Below are 14,662 nucleotides of genomic sequence, written 5' to 3'. Positions count from 1 at the left end.
AACCTCCTCCTGAACACCATAAGGAATCCTTCCCTCTCAAAACCCACTCCAAACTTAATGCTATTTTTGTCCAATATTTTAACTTTTTCCTTTAAAAAACTCTATAAATTAGGTATTTCTGCTATTGTTGTTATTTTATACAGTCAGTACTTATTGAGATTTACATAAGTTTATTAGTTTTCTTTCTCAGTATTTCATTTTGAGTCTTAAACTTTCTTTCTGGGATCGTTTTTTTCTCCCTAACGTACACCATTTAGACATTCTTTTAGTATAGGAATGTTGGTAGTCAATGCTTACATTTATTTAAATGTTATTTTGCCTTTGACCTTGAAAGATAGTTTGTATAGGTGCACAGTTTTAGTTGTTAGTCATTTTCTTTCACGCTTTGTACATGTTATTTAGCTGTCTTTGGTTTCTATCATAGAGAAACATATTGCCACTCTAATTGTCGTTACTTCAAAGGTTATGGATCTTATTCTCTGACTCTTAAGATTTTTTTGTCTTTTGTGTTTTTCAGTATTACTATCATTTACCTAGTCTGAATTTTAAAAAATCAATCCTTCCCCCCCCAAAAAATCAATCCTTCTTGGGGTACATTGTGCTTCCTGTAAATGTGTATTAATTTCTGTTAATAATTTTGGAAATTTCTTAGCCATTATTACTTCAAATATTGTAATTTTTTCATTTACTTTTTGCTTTCTGGGATTTGAATTAAACATATGCTGAGCACAAGTGTTAGAAACAAAAGAGTATGTACTGTATATTCAATTTAAAGAAAATACCAAAATACCAAAACTAATCTATAAAATTAGAAATCAAGATGATGGTTTTTTGTGGGAGGAGTGTCATAGGGAGTGACTCCAAGAGGGAGCATGAGAATGCTTCTAGGTTGATGGTAATATACATTTTTTAAAAATCTGCCTGTTGGCCCAACTGGCAAGGCTCAGCTGTTGAGTGTCGACCTATGAACCAAGAGGTCATGGTTCCATTCCTGGTCAAGGCATATGCTCAGGTTATGGGCTCTATCCCCAGTGGGGGGTATGCAGGAGGCAGCTGATCAGTCATTCTCTCTCATCATTGATCTTTCTATCTCTTCTCCCTTTCTCTCTGAAATCAATAAAGATATATTTTTAAAAAATCTGCCTGTTGGTTACACTGGTTTGTTCAGTTGTATGCTATGTGTACTTTTCTGTATTTATCTTGTAATTTAATAAATGGTTAAACATATTTGTCTTTTACTCAGAGTACACGATGGTATTATCATTAGTACTGATTTCAATAAATAGTTAAACATGTATTTTTTTTTTTCATTCAGTGGAACACTGAAGTACAGGATGATATTGTCATTAGCAATGGAGTCTGAGTGGGCCCCAGAATGTTGTTCTCCATTCCTACTCTCACCCCAGTAGTTACTTATGTTAGTCACACTTTATGGATTTCCTTACAAATTCTGTAATGAAATAACCAGTTTTTCAGTGGCGGAGAATGCCTCTTGCCTCCACTTGATTTTAGATATCAGTTGAGAAGTTGTCTCTAAAACCCAATTCTTCATTCACTTCTAGTGGAGTGGAAGGTTGAGTTATGTTTTTTTTTTTTTTTTTTTTTTTTTTAAGAGCTTGTTATTTTCCTTCTCTGGAAAACTGTTGCTACTGCAATGGAAAAGGAATGAATAAATGAGTGAGTTAATGAATGAATGAATATGATTGAGAATTTAAGTAGAAAGTGTGAGCTAGACTCAGGGAGGCAGCTGCCTCAGGCAGAGACAGTTTTTGGCCCACAGTCATCTCCATGCTGGTGACTATTGATATAAAGTACAAACACTAGCCTTGTGACTCTTGGCTTGCATATTTATTTGTGGGGGTAGTGGTTACTGCCTTTGGACACTTGGTCTTTGTCTTTTCTTGGGAAATATTTTATGGTTTTAGTCATTGTGAATAATGAGTAATGCATATAGATAGACAATGATTCCCCATGGGAACACCACCGTTTGTTTTGTATGTAATACCTTTATAAGTTGTGGATAAGTGAAAGGGAGTGAGTGGTTATTTCTCTAGCATTTAATGTGTATAGCTTCTTTGCAACTTTAGAATATAGTTCAAGAATTTTTATTTTGTTCATTGTAGTAAGACATTAAACTCTTTGGGAAATATCATCTTCTACAGGGACTATCAAAGCTTGTCAGTTGTGGGGAGTATTATGCTAAGTGAAATAAGCCAATCGGAGAAAGACAAATATCACATGATCTCATTCATATGTAGAATTTAATGAACATAATAAATTGATGAACAAAATAGATCCAGAGATACAAGCATGGAACAGATTGATGAATCTTAGAGGGGAGGCAGAGGTGGGTGAGAAGAGATCAACCAAAAAACTTGTATGCATAATGCACAGACACAGACAATGGGGTGGTGAAAGCCTGGGGTAGGGGTGGGGGTGGTGGGCTAGAAGGGGTCAATGGGAAAAGGGGGGGGGGCATATGTAATACTTTCAACAATAAAGATTTTTTTAAAAAAGTTTGTCAGTTGGAGGGATCCAATATGGTAATAGTAAAATTTTAGAGACTCTAAGCAATAAATTCTTGAGGTGTTTTTTTTGTGTGTGTTGGAAATTTATTAGGATGACATTGAGTGATATTTTCAACTCTGTCTTCTAATTGACTGATTTGATCCTCAGCTTCCCCTAATCTGCTGTGTATTCCTTCCAATGTGTTCTTTATTTGTGTTATGTCATTCTTTATCCCAGACTGTTCTTTTTTCATAGTTACTACCTCTTTTTTTCTTGCTGTTGAGCATTTTTACCATCATTATTCTGAACTCTGATTCAGTTAAATTTCTTATCTCTGCTTCATTTATCTCATCTTCTGGAGAATTCTCTAGTTCTTTCGTTTGGGGGTTATTTCTTTGTCTCCTCATTTTAGGTTTCTGTTTGGGTTTGTGACTGCGTATTAGGTGGATCCTCTACAGCTCTCAATCTCTAGTGCAGGACAGTGTTAAAGGCTGTTTCTGACTAATTAGATCAGGCACAGACTCAAGGGCTCCAGAAACCACCTCTGCCTACAGACTGATAGGATTCCAACTTGAATTGCCCCCAGGTAATTGTCCTCAGGTGTGGGGAGAGTTTTTTTTCAATAGGGTGGGGCAGTTCCTTCTGCCTGGAGGCTAATTGTTAATTTTTAATCTCTTAATCAGTTAACTGCCATGATATTTTGAATTTGATTAAAAAAGGTCTGCAGCTTGTGTCTATAAACGCTTATGGTGTACAAATGGTTAAGTGGCCTCAGCGCCAGGTGTTTTCCAATAGGGTGTGTCAACTGTCTTCCCCCCAGGCAAGGCAAATGTCTATGTGGGAAAGATGTCCTCCACTGTGTGAGGAATGACTCAGCTCATAAAACTTGGGGTGTCTGCCTTCTGAGGACTGTCCCCCAAGTCCCCATTCCTAGCTTCTGCACTCATAGGTCCAGTCCACTTCACCCTCCCTCTGCTGGAGCACAAGATGGGTGGCTCCACAGGGAGTTTAGTGTGTTGGCCCTTTAAGAGGGTGTCTGAATTTTCAGCTGTTAATCCCTGGCAGACAGCACCCCACTGCTTTTTGCAGTCAGATGTTATGTGAGTACCCTCCTCAGTTTTGTTGCTCTCTGCTGGGGGGCCCAGCTTGGGGATTAGATCCCACAGTTCTCAGTGGCAACCTCCCACAGCTGAGACATCTCTCTGGGACTTAAGTTGCTGTCTGTGGGCACCCCGTCAGCCCTTTCGTGCCTCCACCCCTCCTACCAGTCTCTATGTGGTCTGCACTTTGGGTCCTCGGGTATCAGGGTTCTCTCCTGCGAGTTTCCTGTTGATTATTCAGCACCTTTTTCTGTATTTTAGTTGTAATACCAGTTTGTTCCTGGGAGCATGTCCCTGCAGCACCCACTTACTCTGCCGCCATTTTTAATCTATCTCTATTCTTGAGTTTTTTAAGGACAGAGTTGGTTTTTGGAGAATAGCATCTCATGCATTAGCTTGCACAGGCAGGTCAGATTAGAAAAATGCAACTCCTTAATATTAATGATAATCCAAACCGTCAAGTCTTAAGCTATTTTGGGGGCACAGTTTTTTTTAAAAAAACGATTGTTTTAGAGTAGTTTTAAGTTTGTAACAAAAGTGAGAGGGAAAGTACAGAGATTTCCCAGGTGCCCTCTGCCCCTACATGCATAGTCTCCCCCTTTATTAACATCACTCACCAGAATGCTATGTTTTTTACTAACAATGACTCTACATTAATACACTATAATCACCCCAAAAGTTAATAGTTTACGTTAGGGTTCATTCTTGGTGTTATGTAATTTGTGGGTTTGGACAAATGTATGATGACATATATTTCATCATCATAATACAGAGTATTTTCATTGCCCTAAAAATCCTCTGTGCTCTGCCTATTCATCTCCACCTGCCCCCACCCCTGGCAACCACTGATCTTGTTATTGTGTTCATAGTTTTATCTTTTCCAGAAGGTCATACAGTTGAAGTTATATGGTATGTAGCCGTTTCAGATTTGCTTCTTTCATTTAGTAATACGCATTTAACTTTCTTCCATGCCTTTCATGGCTTGATAGCTCATTTCTTTTTAGTGCTGAATAGTACTCCATTATCTGGTTATACCACGGTTTATTTATCTGTTCACCTACTGAAGGACATCTTGGTTTCACCCAAGTTTTGGCAATTATGAGTAAAGTTGCTATAAACACCAAAGTGCAGATTTTTGTGAGGACGTAAGTTTTCAGTTCCTTTGGGAAAATACCAAGGAGCCCACTTGCCCCACCCTAAGGTAGAAGTGTGTTTAGTTTTGGGAGAAACTGCTAAACTGTCTTTCCAAGTGGCTGTATTATTTAGCAACAGTATATGAGAGTTTCTGTTGCTTCACACCCTCCCAGCATTCAGTGTTGTAGTCGTATCTCGTTATTATTTTAATTTCTATTTCCCTGATGATATGATGTGGAGCATCTTTTTATATGAGAACCTTAAGCTTTTAAATATATTTTCTTATTCTAGCTTTGGGATAACTTTTTTTAAAATCCTCATCTGAGGATATATTTATTGATTCCAGAGAAAGAGGAAGAGAGGGAGAGAGAAAGGGGGGGAAGAGGGAGAGAGGGAGAGAGGGGGAGAAGGAGAGAGAGAGAGAGGGAGAAACATTGATCAGCTGCCCTTATACGTGCCCTGACAGGGATCTAATCTGCAACCTAGGTATGTGCCCTGAGAGGGAATTAAAACCTCAGTCTTTGGTGTATGGGAAGACGCTCCAGTCAACTGAGCCACCTGGCGAGAGCCCTTGGGGTAACTTTTATGAGACAGGCAAAATAGGTATTTTTATTTCAGGTGTGCAGATAAGAAAAATGAGATTTAGAAAGGTTTAATGACTGAACAAGATTTTATGAGCAAAGTAAGTAGTAGAACTGTATTTAAATATTTTTCTGACTCTTGAGTCATGTAGAAATATCCTGTTAGATCAACTGTAATTGGAAAGTAAAGGAAAAAAAATCCTGTTAGTATCATCAAACTGTTCTTCAGATTCATGAGAGCATGTCATTTGTGCCACAATTTATAGAATAAAATACTTTTCTATACATTATTTTATTTGACCTTCATAAGCACTATAGCTAAGCCTATGGGTAGGTGAAATCCCAGGCTGCACAAATTATATATTTTTGAGCCATAACATGAACCTAGTTTTCTGAACTTCAAATTTTCTGTGCTTTCCCATGTTTCTTAGTGTTCTTGCATAATATAAATACTCTATTTTTGGAACCTTTTCTCAGTGATAATGTGAATTTAATGGAACAAGCAAATAGAACAAGAAGAATGAAATACATTAAAGTTTCATGGGAGTACCATAGCTGCATATACACTGATTTCCCCCTTGGCTCCTGACCTCAAGATAGACTAACACTCAAATGTGAATAAATGGAGCTAACACACCATAATGCCCAGAGCAGTAGTAATGGTTCATTTGCTACATGGGAAAGGGAGGTTTTTGTGCATTCCAGCAGATTGATTTGCTGCCAGAACTGATACTTATATAGAGAGATAATGGTCCTTTTAAGGCCAATTAGTATATGGCTTTAAAGTAGATTTCTTTGGTAGGTAATGTTTCACTCTCCCTGAAAGCATTTTTTCTTTAAATCCTCACTCAAGGATATATTTTATTGATTTTTTTTAAGAGAGAGGAAATGAGAGACTGAGAGAGAAACATTGATGTGAGAGAGAAACATCGATGGATTGCCTCCTATACGCACCCCAACCGGGGATCAAACCTGCAATCTAGGTATGTGCCCTGCTGGGAATTGAGCCCATAATCTTTTGGTGTACAGGATTACGCTCCAACCCACTGAGTCACCTGGCCAGGGCCTGAAAGCATTTTTTTTTTTAAATCACTGGAATAGCTAGCTACCAGCCAGACAACTGTCAATAAATAAGTGACAACAAGAATATGTCCTTTCTCCATAAAGCCCCTTTTGCTGACCTAATTGCAGTTGACAGTTTTCATCAGTGTTAATTCCCAATGAACAGAATCCTATTTTGAGCCTTATAATGATGATACCGATATTAGTAAGTACCATTTACTTACTTGATTGATTCATTGATTTATTAATCAAATATTCATTTGGTACCCACCAGACTAGGTATTGTGCTGGGTGCTAGGAATGTTATTGTGAGCAAGACTAATCTCTTCTCAGAGCTAACAGTCCCAGAAAATAGACAGTTAAGCAACTAATTATAGTAAAGAGTTAGAATTACATAGAGGGAGGCTGGAGAAACTGTGTAGGGAAATCTTCCCAGAGGAAATAAGGCTTAAGCTAAGCTCCAAGAATGTATAAAAAGAATTTCAGGTAGAGAGAACAGGAGTAAAGACCTGTAGGTGAGTGGGAATATTGCATGTGTAAGAGATCAGACTACAAGACTGGACAATTGTGTAAATGATCCTGAAGAGGTAAGCAGTAGCAGCCAGTGCCTTGTAGGCTACAGAAAGGATTTTAGACTTTATTCATTGAGGCGTTTTAAGAATAGAAATGACCCAATTTAAAAAGATCTTTTTGAACTACAGTGTTTGATTTATTAAATTCACATAATGTTACTTAGAAAGCAGATATTAATTACATGACATTCACATTACATAACATTAAAAGTTAAGGTGAACAAAATTAACTTAAAGGGAGACCAATTAGATGGATGTTACAAAATGATGCTGGCTTGGTCTAGGGCAGTGGTCGGCAAACTCATTAGTCAACAGAGCCAAATATCAACAGTACAACGATTGAAATTTCTTTTGAGACCCAAATTTTTTAAACTTAAACTATATAGGTAGGTACATTGTTATTAACTTAATTAGGGTACTCCTAAGGCTTAGGAAGAGCCACACTCAAGGGGCCAAAGAGCCGCATGTGGCTCGCGAGCCGCAGTTTGTGGACCACGGGTCTAGGGGACATGGCAGTGGAGATAAAGTGAAATTGATGACTTAAGATAGGTATTTTATAGGTAGAATTGGTAGGGCTCGCCCAGCCGGCATGGCTCAGTGATTTAGCATGGACCTATGAACTAGGAGGTGACAGTTCGATTCCAGTCAGGGTACATGCGGGGTTGCAGGCTTGATCTCCAGTGGGAGGCATGTAGTAGGCAGCCAGTCAATGGTTCTGTCTCATCATTGATGTTTCTCTCTCTCCCTCTCCCTTCTACTAATTAAAAAAAATAAATAAAAGATCACTTTGTTATGTTGATAATAGACTATAGAGGTATAAGGGTAGAAGCAGGAATGGGATACTAGTTGGGAGATAGTTGAGGGAGGGACCATGGTGGCTTAGATTGCAGTACCAAAAACTAACAGGGTTTTTTATAACTCATTTAGTAGAAAAACTTAACAAAATTGAACTGAGACTCTTTAGAGTCTTTATCATATTTACTGTGGCTATCATACATTTGCTATAGAAATTTTAATGTGTTTAATACATTTTTGGGGTGTTATACCATATATAACATGTATATGCTATTACTTTAATATCCCCCCCTGCCCCCCCGTCCAAGTTCTGATTTCTAAAACATGACTAAATCTAAGATTTTTGTTTAAAAGAGTGTAAGCGTATGTCTGTGGAGATAGTTGCAAATGGTTGTATTCTGGATGTATTTTAAAGTTAGAGCCATTTAAATTTCTGAGGAATGGTCTGTGGGGTTTATGAAAACAAACAAACAAAAAAATAAAAACAAAGGAGTCCAGACATCCAGAGTTTTTGTCTGAACAACCAGAAGAATAGAATCACTATCATCTGAGATGGGGAAAGGCTGTGGATGGAGTTAGTGTTAGTGGAAAGAACAAGTTCAGTTTGGAGCATGTTGGATTTGAAATGTTGAGTAGAGTTTTAGTTATAAGTGTCAGGAATTTGTGAGACCGGTGTGGGAAGAACTCTTACAGAATGTTGGTGCAGTTTGGGGGAGCAATTTCTGACACTTTATGACTCAGCATTTCCACGTCTAGTGTATACTTCTAAGAAACCTTTTTTACAAAATACGTGTGCATGAGATAATAAATACAAGCATGTTTATAGGAGCATTATTTTGATGGAGAAGAAAAACATGGAAAGAAAATTAAGTTTCTACTTACTAGAGAATGGGTAAATAAATATTAGTGTATTTATAGATTGGATGACTGACTACTAAAAATTAATGAACTAAAGTGAAATACAGTTGAACCTTGAACAGCACGGGTTTGAATTGCATGTGTCCACTTATATGTGGATTTTTTCCAATAAATAGACAGTTGGCTCTCTGTATCCCTGGGTTTTGCATCTGTAGATTCAACCAATTGTTACGGAAAATAGTATTTTCCATCCATGGGGATCCATGGATGTGGAGGGCCGATTGTATGCATTGTTCTATGTCATTTTATATAAGGGACTTGAGCATCCATGGATTTTGGTAGCAGAGAATCCTGAAACTAATCTTCTGTGGAGACTGAGGAACAACTGTAATTTTTGGGGGGAGTCAGATGTTATACACAGATTTTTTTTACTATGGTTGGTTCCCCTAATCTCCACTTTGTTCAAGGGTCATAGGGGAATCTCCCCAATTATAATGTTGATATCAACAGATGAATACATATACTTTGAAACTGTGTATATATAATTTTAAATAACTAATGAATATATATGTAATAAAATACAGGAACACATACAGAAAAGATAAACAAAAATTAAGAATAGCTGTTAAGTGATGATTAGTGGGAGTTCGGGCGTGATAGATTTGGAAAGCAAGTCACAGGGACCCCAAATGTTTTTGTAAGGATTCTTTCTCATGCCAGTGGTACGTGTATTCATCTCTTTATTATTTTCTGTACATATTTATTTATCTAAAATATCTTCTAATTAAAAAATAAATCAATTCATTCCTTTTATATCCCTCAAACTAATGGCATGAATCCTTTACAATTCATCAGCAGTTAATGGCTGGCCTAAGGAGTGCCTGGAAATCTACACTGGCGAGATGGTTCCATCTAGTGGGGAAAGTGTCGCAAGTATTCTAAGAGACATTCCTTTGGGGAAGGAAGAATAAAGAGGTGATACTTAAAATTGCACTAAAATTTAAGAGACAAAGGAAAAGGTTATCATTTAGAAATATTTAGTCTTTGCCATTATTAAGATAACTAGAGGCCTGGTGCACAAAAATTTGTGCACTGGTGGGCGGGGGTCGGGGGTATCCCTCAGCCCCACTTGTGCCCTCTCACAGTCTGGGACCCCTCAGGAGATAATGACCTGCTGGTTTACGCCCCCTCCCGGGTGGCAGAGGGCAGGCCCAATCCCTAGGTGCCTTCCCCGCAGCCCCTGGTCCAACTCAGAGCAGGGCCAATTGGGGAGTTGGGGCGCCGCCCCCTGTCATGCACAGAGCAGGGCAGATCAGGGGGTTGTGGCGCCACCCCTGTCACATACAGAGCCAGCTGATCAGGGGGTTGGGGCCTGCCCCCTGTCACGCACACAGCAGGGCCCATCAGGGGGGTTGGGGCTGCGTACCCTGTCACACACAGAGCAGGGCCGATCAGGGGTTGGGGCGCTGCCCCCTGTCATGCACAGAGCAGGGCGGATCAGGAGGCTGTGATGCCACCCTCAGTCACACTCAGGGTAGGGCTGATTGTGGGGTTGGGGCGCTGCCCCCTGTCACACTCAAGGCAAGGTTGATGGGGAGGTTGCGGCGCCACCCCCTGTCACACACAGAGCAGGGCGGATCAGGGGGTTGGGGCACTCCCCACTGTCACACTCAGGGCAGGGCCGATGGGGAGGTTGCGGCTCCACCCCATCACACACAGAGCAGGGCCCATGGGGGGCGTTGAGGTGCCACACCCAGTCACACACACAGCAGGGCTGATCAGGGGGTTGGGGCGCCTTCCCCTGTCACGAACAGAGCAGGGCGGATAGGGAGGTTGTGGCCCCACCCCCAGTCACACACACAGCCGCAGGGCGATCAGGGGCTTTGGGAACGGCCCCCTGTCACACTGCTCCAGGGGCCAGGAGGCCTCACGGCTCCGCTGATCCCAGTGCCGGAAGGCCTTGCAGCTCCGCTTGACACCGGGGTAGTGAGGCCTCACTGCTCAGCTGATCCCGGTGCTAGGAGGCGTCGCTGCTCTGCTGATCCCGGTGCTGGGAGGCCTCGCTGCTCCGCTGATCCTGGTGCTAGGAGGCCTCGCAGGCCTCGCAGCTTCGCTGATCCCGGGTTCTGGAGGCCTTGTGGCTCTGCTGATCCCAGGCCAGGAGGCCTCGCTGCTCCGCTGATCCCGGTGCTGGGAGGCATATTACCCTTTTACTATATAGGATAGAGGCCTGGTGCACGGGTGGGGGCCAGCTGGTTTGCCCTGAAGGGTGTCCTGGATCAGGGTGGGGGTCCCGCTTGGGTGCCTGGCCAGCCTGGGTGAGGGGATGATGGCTGTTTGCAGCTGGTCACACCCCCTTCAGGGTGGGGGTCCCCACTGGGGTGCCTGGCCGGTCTGGGTGAGGGGCTGAGGGCCGTTTTCAGGCTGGCGGGTGACTGAAGCTCCCAACCTCTCCTTTTTTCCTTTTTCTTCTTATTCTGGGATTTATTTACCTTCTATGGCTGTCACTGGAGCTGAGAGCCGGCTTTAGCTCAGACCTCGGCTGCTGAAAGCAGGTTTCTGTGCTTTGTTTACCTTCTGTATTTGAAACTTTGTTGCGACTCCAGCTCTGAGATCCCGGCTGATTAAAAGCAGGTTTCTGGGGATTGTTTAGCTTCTATATTTGTAACAATGTTTCTTAGAGAGCAGCTGAGAGGCCGGCAAGGCAGGCGGGTAACCTGGCTTCCTCCGTCACTGGAGCAAGCAAGCCTCCCTGTTCACGTCAGCTTCCTGGCTGCCGGCTGCCATCTTGGTTTGCAGTTAATTTGCATACCTCACTGATTAGCCAATGGGAAGGGTAGCGAAGTTATGGCTAATTACCATGTTTCTCTTTTATTAGATAGGATTAGATAGGATACTATAAATCCCCTAGTACAATGGTTGGCAAACTGGCCCCTTGAGTATGGCTCTTCCACAAAATACCATGTGGGCGTGCATGTACAGTGCGATTGAAGCTTCGTGGCCCATGCCATGGGGCCAAAGAGCCTCATGTGGCTCTCAAGCCGCGGTTTGCCGACCACTGTCCTAGGACATTTAGTATAGACCTGTAGGACCAAGATGGGTCCTATTTATCTAACATGTTTGTGTTTTGTTTTTCAGAAGGAGTTGAGCCTTCCCAGAAGAGGCAGTTTGTAAGTAGATGATTATTACATTAGTAGAGGCCCAGTGCACGAATTTGTGCACAGGTGGGGTCCAGCTGGCCTGCCCCAATGGGGGCCCATTGGGCCAGGCTGACGGGGGGGAGGGGCCACGGGCAGTTGGCTGGCCAGCCCCACCCCCGATCAGGGTGTTGGGGCTGATCGGAGGCGGGGCCAGCCGGGGCCGGGGGGGGGGGGGGGACTGCGGGCAGTTGGCCTGCTGGCCCGGCCCCGATCAGGAGCAGGGCTGGCCAGGGAGTGGCGGCAGGCAGTTGGTGGCCGGCCCTGCCCCCGATAGGGGTGTTGGGGGCCGGGCCGGCTGAGGTGGGGGGGCCAATCGGGGCCCAGATTAGGCTGGTTGGCTGCTACAGTGCACGTCATAGCCACCAGTCATTCTGGTCATTCTGCCGTTCTAGTCGCTGGGCTTTTATATATATATATACTAGAGGCCCGGTGCACAAAAATTTGTGCACTTGGGGGGGTCCCTCAGCCCGGCCTGTGCCCTCTTGCAGTCTGGGACCCCTTGGGGGATGTCCACCTGCTGGCTTAGGCCCGCTCCCCGGGGGATCGGGCCTAAGCTGGCAGTCAGACATCCCTCTGGCAGCCCAGGAGCCCTCGGGGGATGTCCACTTGCCAGTTGGGAGCAGGCCTAAGCTGCAGTCGGACATCCTTAGCGCTGCTGAGGAGGCGGGAGAGGCTCCCGCCATCACTGCTGTGCTGGCAGCCGTCAGCCTGGCTTGTGGCTGAGCAGAGCTCCTATGTGGGAGCGCACTGACCACCAGGGGCAGCTCCTGCATTGAGCGTCTGCCCCCTGGTGGCCAGTGTGTGTCATAGTGACCAGTCATTCCCAGTCGTTCTTTTGTTAGGGTCAATTTGCCTATTATCCTTTTATTATATGCCTGGTGCACAGGTGGGGGCTGGCTGGTTTGCCCTGAAGGGTGTCCCGGATCAGGGTGGGGGTCCCGCTGGGGTGCCTGGCCAGACTGGGTGAGGGGCTGCGGGTCGTTTTCAGACTGACCACACCCCCTTCAGGGTGGGGGTCCCCGCTGGAGTGCCTTTCCAGCCTGGGTGAGGGGCTGAGGGCCATTTTCAGGTTGGCCACACCCCCTTCAGGGAGGGGGTTCCTTCTGGGGTGCCTGGCCAGCCTGGGTGAGTGGCTGATGGCTGTTTGCAGGCTGGCCACAGCCTCTTCAGGGTGGGGGTCCCTGCTGGGGTGCCTGGCCAGCCTGGGTGAGGGGCGAGGGCTGTTTGCATGCTGGTCAAGCCCCCTAGCAGGGACCCTCCCTCCTGAGGGTGTGGCCAGCCTGGGTGAGGGGCTGATGGCTGTTTGCAGGCTGGCCACAGCCCCTTCATGGTGGGGGTCCCCCCTGGGGTGCCTGGCCAGCCTGGGTGAGAGGGGCTGATGGCTGTTTGCAGGCTGGCCACGGCCCCCAGCCACCCAAGCTCCCAGTGGAGGCTGGCTGGAAGTAGGTATCTGGGATTTATTTGTCTTCTATAATTGAAACTTTGTTGCCTTTAGCGGAGGCCACAGCTGACCAGGGCAGGCGGAAAGCTTGGCTTTCTCCATCGTCGGGGCAACCAAGCCTCCTGCTTGCTCCAGCTCCGTGGCTGCCGGCCACCATCTTGGTTGGGTTAATCTGCATATAGTTGCTCTGATTGGCTGGTGGGCGTGGCCTGGGGAATAGCGAAGTTATGGTCAATTTGCATGTTTCTCATTTATTAGATTAGATATATAGACTAGAGGCCCAGTGCATGAAATTTGTTCATGGGTAGGGTCCCTAGAGGTTGCCTGCTGTGGCTGGCCCCGCCCCCTGGTTGAACTCCCGGTTGAGGGGACAATTTGCATATTAGGCTTTTATTATATAAGACTAGAGGCCCAGTGCATGGGATTTGTGCACCGATGGGGGGCATGGCCTGCAGGCATTGGCCCGCTGTGAGAGTGCCACTCATCCTGGTCTGCCGAGTGGCTGTGGACTCGCCCTCTGAGCAGCTGCTCCCTGGTCTGGTATCTTCCGTGGAGCTGGAGCACTTGCCTCTCCAGGGGACCCGGTCAGGGCCAGGCCCAGGGACAATAGCACTGAGAGGCGGTGGAGTAGGCTTCAGTCTCGTGGTGGCATGAACCCGCCTCCCAGCCTCCGGGGTCAGGTCTGAGAACCTGGCGGAAGCTCTGTGCGTCCTGCGGGCATCTAGACGAGGTGGCTGGGAGCGAGGAGGAGGAGCCTGGGGCCAGGAGGCGATGATCGCAGCCCAGGTTCCTGCCCGTTGGCCCAGGTTCGCAGCGGGAGCAGCCACTCATTCTGGTCAGCTGAGCGGTGCTCCTACTGTGGTAGCGCACTGACCACCAGGGGGCAGCTCTTGCATTGAGTGTCTGCCCCATGGTGGTCATTGCGCATCATAGCAACTGGTTGTTCTGGTAGTTCCTCCGTTTGGTCGCTGGGTTTTAATATATAGGATGGTTGTGATTATGATTATAATCCCTCCTGGGGACTGTTCTTGGTATTACTTAGAGCCATGGTCGGCAGAGTGTGGCTCTTCCTGAGCCTTAGGAGTACCCTAATTAAGTTAATAACAATGTACCTACCTATATAGTTTAAGTTTAAAAAATTTGGGTCTCAAAAGAAATTTCAGTCGTTGTACTGTTGATATTTGGCTCTGTTGACTAATGAGTTTGCCGACCACTGACTTAGAGTAATCCCATTCATGAGTGTTTTTTTTCCTGTGGATTCCTGTCTTGGCCCTGGAAGCTGGTGAGTAAGTGAGTCTAAATTAAAAGAAAGAGATGGAAAAAAATAAAATGAAAACAATTAAAAATAAAAGAAAAGAGATCTAAGGACTAAGTTTTGGGGGCACTTTAATATTTACTGTTTAGAATATAA

The 14,662-nt window shown here is 44.7% G+C and overlaps 1 protein-coding gene across 8 annotated transcripts in view; it reads left to right on the top strand.

Annotated features, from left to right (window-relative positions):
- Positions 1 to 14,662, top strand: part of MAST2 (microtubule associated serine/threonine kinase 2) — a 170,125-nt gene that overhangs the window by 66,226 nt on the left and 89,237 nt on the right. For 7 of the 8 annotated variants that reach the window (XM_070404837.1, XM_070404836.1, XM_070404835.1 and 4 more), the window contains one exon: positions 11,749 to 11,780. In XM_070404837.1, the coding sequence (XP_070260938.1) occupies positions 11,749 to 11,780 (32 nt within the window). The remainder of the gene's footprint in view (positions 1 to 11,748; positions 11,781 to 14,662) is intronic. The other variant, XM_070404834.1, reaches the window with a different exon arrangement.

The sequence above is a fragment of the Myotis yumanensis genome, unplaced genomic scaffold (assembly GCF_028538775.1).
Source record: "Myotis yumanensis isolate MYYU_CA2020_CCGP unplaced genomic scaffold, mMyoYum1.0.hap1 SCAF_2, whole genome shotgun sequence".
Classification (NCBI taxonomy): domain Eukaryota; kingdom Metazoa; phylum Chordata; class Mammalia; order Chiroptera; family Vespertilionidae; genus Myotis; species Myotis yumanensis.
The sequence above is the reverse complement of the archived record's forward strand: the minus strand, read 5'-3'. Positions and strand labels throughout refer to the sequence as shown.